Source organism: Dioscorea cayenensis, chromosome 16, assembly GCF_009730915.1.
Source record: "Dioscorea cayenensis subsp. rotundata cultivar TDr96_F1 chromosome 16, TDr96_F1_v2_PseudoChromosome.rev07_lg8_w22 25.fasta, whole genome shotgun sequence".
NCBI classification, from domain to species: domain Eukaryota; kingdom Viridiplantae; phylum Streptophyta; class Magnoliopsida; order Dioscoreales; family Dioscoreaceae; genus Dioscorea; species Dioscorea cayenensis.
The window spans coordinates 4,826,944-4,832,201 of NC_052486.1; the positions used below are offsets into that span (position 1 = coordinate 4,826,944).

The 5,258-nt window shown below is 33.9% G+C and overlaps 1 protein-coding gene across 1 annotated transcript; it reads left to right on the forward strand.

Moving 5' to 3' along the window:
• Positions 1–490: 490 nt before the first annotated feature.
• LOC120279621 (ribose-phosphate pyrophosphokinase 4) lies at positions 491–4,479 on the forward strand. Its single transcript, XM_039286545.1, has 7 exons — positions 491–720; positions 2,075–2,390; positions 3,365–3,460; positions 3,572–3,640; positions 3,710–3,838; positions 3,933–4,032; positions 4,113–4,479. The coding sequence occupies exons 1-7, from the start codon at positions 602–604 to the stop codon at positions 4,244–4,246; spliced, it is 963 nt and encodes a 320-aa protein (XP_039142479.1). The 5' UTR covers positions 491–601; the 3' UTR covers positions 4,247–4,479.
• Positions 4,480–5,258: the final 779 nt, after the last annotated feature.

The following is a 5,258-nucleotide window of genomic DNA, read 5'->3' on the forward strand; positions in this document are numbered from 1 at the left end:
TTTTTCATCGTACTAAACAAACCTTTAATTTTATATTATTATATGAAAACTACATGTAGTTTTTTTTTTGTAATAAATCATTAATGATCTCACAAATGAACTTTTTATTAATACTTTGAGTGATTTTATTAATAATCCTTATAAATGAATTTATTAATTATACTATAAACAAACTTTTAACTTAAATTGTTGTTCACTGGTTTTGACGAGTCTAGTTTGAAGCGTACATATTCAACATATTTATCTTATGAGCTCTGAATTATGCTAAAAAATCACTTATTCAGCTTAACAAACGATCCAACACTGTCTTAGAATTTTTTAACAATGCATTAATTTATTTACAACCATAATAATTATTTAAATTTTCTTTTATTTTAAAAATTAGACTCTTTTTCTAGGGATTTTAAAGTTTTATTTCAATTTCAATACTTTTAAGGGGTATCTATGCAAAATATCAGCCACTTTATTCCTGGTTTCTTGTTGCCCCGAGAAGCACTCACCAGAAACCAAAGAAAAAAGTTCCGTCTTTTTCGTTCCTCTTTTCCCGGAAGAGAAGAGAGAGTCCAACAGCGAAGAGGGAGAGAGAGCGGGGGGGAGTGCTATGGGGGAGCAACGGAGGAAGAAGGAGATACACTTGTTCTACTGCGCCGAATCCGAGGACCTCGCCCGCAAGGTCGCCGACAAGTCCGACGCCATCCACCTGCAGTCCATCTCCTGGAGGTTTTTCGGTTTTTCCCCTTTCTTATTTTTCTTTTTTTATTGTAGTCTTTTGATGCGTGGAAAAAAATAACTCGCTAATGATTTTTTAGATTCTTGCCTCTGTTTTTATTCATAAAAGTGTGATTTTTTTTGCTTTTGTGTTGTGTGGAAAGATGTGAGAGTGTTTCTTCATCTATTGGATTTTTGATTCAATGGCTTCTGTTTCTTAGTGGACAAATATCTCGGCATGATTTTTGAGTTTGTTGCCTCTTTTTTTTTCACCCATAAAAGTGTGATTTTTATTTGTCTGTTGTGTGAAAATGCGAGTGTTTCTTCATCTATTGGATTTTGATTCAGTGGCTGGAGGTTTCCTTTGCTTCTGTTTCTTAGTGGACAAATAGGTCGGCATGATTTTTGAGTTTGTTGCCTCTTTTTTTTCCCCCCATAAAAGTGTGATTTTTATTTGTCTGTTGTGTGGAAGGATGTGAGTGTTTCTTCATCTATTGGCTTTTGATTCAATGGATGGAGGTTCTCTTTTGCTTCTCTTTCTTAGTGGACAAATAAATCGGCATGATTTTTGAGTTTGTTGCTTCTTGCTCCATAAAAGTGTGATGTTTGGTTGTGTTTGTGGGAAGATGTGAGTTTTCTTCATCCATTGGGCTTTCTTAGGTCCTGATTGATTCAATGCCCGATCGTTTATTTTTCTCTACTTGCTGATGGATTCAATGGCTGGTTTTACAATTAGAGTTCGGTGTGCCTGTGTAATTGACATGAAATGTAATGCTGAATGGAAGAACATTGGCTAGAGAATTCTGTGTGGATAAATGCATAACTTTATAGGTTACTATGGTGGGTCGTGGTCATCATGAAACAAGGCAGTTATATCTTAATGTCAATATCAGGGTTGATGTTTTTGTGTTTGTGATTGGTTTTCTTAACTTTTTTCCTTTAAATCTAAAGATGTGGTTTTTGTTGCACAGATGGGTTCTTTGATGGTTGTGAAATTTAAAGCTGGAAGATTAAAATGAAAATACACTAGTCACATTTATGCATAGTTTCGTCTGGGATAACTAACTGTATGTGGGATGTTTGATATCTAAATTGCAAAGTAAATGGTCTGAAAAGCATATATGCCTTGTGAACTCCTCCTCCTCTCATCACTAGTTTGTTTGTGTTTTTTTTCTTCTCTTCTCAGATGATGAGATTTTTGCTAGTTTTTAGTATATTTTATCTGCTGGAGTTTATTGATGGTAGACTATTACATTGTGAGGATCGAAATTGTCTTTTCTAATTATTTCTATTTGTATAAAAATGAGCTTTCTTCCATCAAAGCAATTGGTGTTTAACAAAAAGTAACAAAGTTTCTGTTTATCAGGAGCTTTGATGATGGATTCCCTAATCTTTTCATCAACAATGCTCATGACATAAGAGGACAGCATGTTGCATTTCTAGCGTCTTTCAGCTCTCCTGGAGTGATTTTTGAGCAGATATCAGCAATATTTGCATTGCCAAAGCTCTTCATTGCCTCCTTTACCTTGGTCTTGCCATTTTTCCCAACTGGTTCTTTTGAGCGAATGGAAGAAGAAGGTGATGTTGCCACTGCATTCACTATGGCACGAATTTTGTCAATGATACCCAAATCTAGGGGTGGTCCTACAAGCTTAGTAATCTATGACATACATGCTTTGCAGGTGGGTTTGGTTTTTCTCATGTGTGCATTATACATGCCTTCCTCTTTGTGTCACATCCTATTTGTATTTTCATATATGTCTGTGCTGTTTGTTGGCTCATAGTTTTATACCTTAGTTTATTTAATCAATAATACAATATTAAATCCTTGTTACTTTACATATTCTAAACTTTATTGCTGCTGTCCTTTTCGCACCATTATATTTCTGTTAAATTATCCATACATTGAGTTCCTTTGAACAAATTTAGTTACATGACATGGTGTACTCTGATGGTTTCCTATCTTCTATTCATAATAGGCTTGTTGTGGTAAAAGATATTAGAATAGTATTTGATTATGAAGGTATTGTCTCTAAATACCATTCCTGAAATTCGAAACTAGCTTTTTGAGAAAATCTTAGATATTTAGCATGTCATAATATAGAATAAAGTTTGTTACATTTTTCTTAACCTTATCTAAGCTTCTAAATTATTTAGATTTCTTTATTTTTAGCTTATGCGTTTTGAACTAAGCTCACCTCTCTGATACATGCTATATGTAATGATTATCTTAAAATGTACACTGTGTTGCCTATTAGCTTTATTGCTCAATTAGTTAGTGTCATAGAAAAATCTCGTTGCTTTTTAAATCCTCACCTTCATTTCTTTTGTTCATTACTTACATTTTCCCCCTTGCAAGCTTATTTATGCATTGAGATCTTTGGAACAAATTCACCTACATGACAAGGTGTAGTTCTGGATTTGTTACACAAGACCTTTTAGAATTATCTAGGTTTATAGCAAAGATATGATAATACTTTTAAATTGAGTCCTTAGCTTTATGGCCAAAATTATTTATTTGTTTTGAAAATTAATTCTCACTAATGAGTTGAACTTGAATAGAAGGATTATTTTGTATCAATAATAACAAGCACTTATTTTTCACGGTGGGCATTTTCACATTGAATCTTTACCATTCTATCTTGAAATTTTACAGGAAAGGTTTTACTTTGGTGATGATGTCCTGCCTTGCTTCGAAACTGGGATACCATTGTTGCTGCAACGTCTTCGTCAGCTTCCTGATTCAGAAAATGTATCTTGTTATATAACAATTGTTTCATATAAATATGTTTATTGTCTTATTTTCTTCAAAAAAACACAAACTTGAATATTATTCTTTTATGCTTTCTTTCAAATTCATCAGGTCACTATAGCCTTTCCAGACGACGGAGCCTGGAAGAGATTTCACAAGCAATTGCAGCATTTTCCAATGGTTAGCTTATCATCTTTGTTAATCATTCAAAACTTATCCGAAGATTGATGTGATTGTTTATGGTAACAGGTGGTCTGTGCAAAAGTGCGTGAAGGTGATAAGAGAATAGTTCGACTTAAAGAAGGTAATCCTGCAGGAAGACATGTTGTAATCGTCGATGATTTAGTGCAGTCCGGAGGGACCCTTATCGAGTGTCAGGTAGTCTGATCATTAACAAAATGCCATATCTTTATTCATCTGCTAAAAAGATTAGTGAACAAGATTAAAGCAAACCTTTTTTTTTCATCATCAGAAAGTCTTGGCTGCTCACGGCGCGACACGAGTCAGTGCTTATGTAACTCATGGCGTGTTTCCGAAGCAGTCATGGGATCGGTTTACCGAAAGTGACGCGAGTAAGTGTGAAACATACGAATCTCTAGTCATTTTTATTTCGTATTCATGTGATTGTAAATAACTAATGAAGTTGTTTCAGATGGTGGCCGGAGTCCATTTGCGTACTTCTGGATAACCGACTCTTGTCCGCTCACTGTGAAAGCCATCGGCGATAAGCCGCCATTTGAAGTGCTGAGCTTGGCTGGGTCTATTGCCGATGCTCTTCAGATATAGCACTTGTATTGTTATCTAAACGTTATCAACATCTGAATGCACACGCTTTCTAGCTTATATTATGAAAAAAAAAGCCGAATTGTTTGGTTCAATGTAGCACTGGCCTCTTATGGAGGATTTTGTCGATGTTTACTGCTGAAGTAGATTTATGTAGGTGGAACTGTGATGTCGAACACCGTATTACACTTCACTAATAATACGACCGGGTGCGGTCATCGGCTTCATCTTCGCCAGTTTGTTGTGGACTCAAATCAAGATCTATTAGTTCATTCTAAGAGATGCTAGTATCTAAATTATGTTTAGAAACTATAGATATGTGTGTGTATGTATGCCTGGGAGCTTATGGCACTTTGGTTTGTTAAATAAAAATAATATTTATTATGAGTTTTTGAAGATTTTCATGCAAATTTAGCATAATTTATTATGTAATTTGGAAATTTAAGCTTTTTAAATTTTTTAAAAATAAATGAAATAAATTTTCCCAAACTTAGTGGCAGACAATTGTGCATATTTTTCCTTTCTCATGCTATGAAAGAAATGCTTTAGAGCTCCAAAATTACAGTGTAATGTTAACAAGAATTGGACAAATGTTAGATACAAAAAGGCCTTTTATTTCAGTGGTTTTTGGGATTATAATTGTTTTGAAACTGAACCAACTTTTAATTTAATAATGAATACCAACAACCACTAGTTAGCCCAAATTGAAAATCCTGAACTTAAGTACTATAACAGTATGGGCTGAAGTACTATAACAGTATTATTCATGTACTGTTTTAGGCTATATACTATTTAAGCGTTGTATCCTTCTCCAAAATTTTATGGCAGGAGAATTTTCAAATTATTTATGGTACACCTCAAAAAGTTGTAAGACATCTCTATATCTGCTTATTCTTTGACATCACGTGTCATTTTCATAAAAAAAAATCAATTAAAATTACAACGTCTGAATAGTCGGGATGATCATTTTAATTAATCAATAAATATGTATATTAATTTAATCAAGTGGAAATTG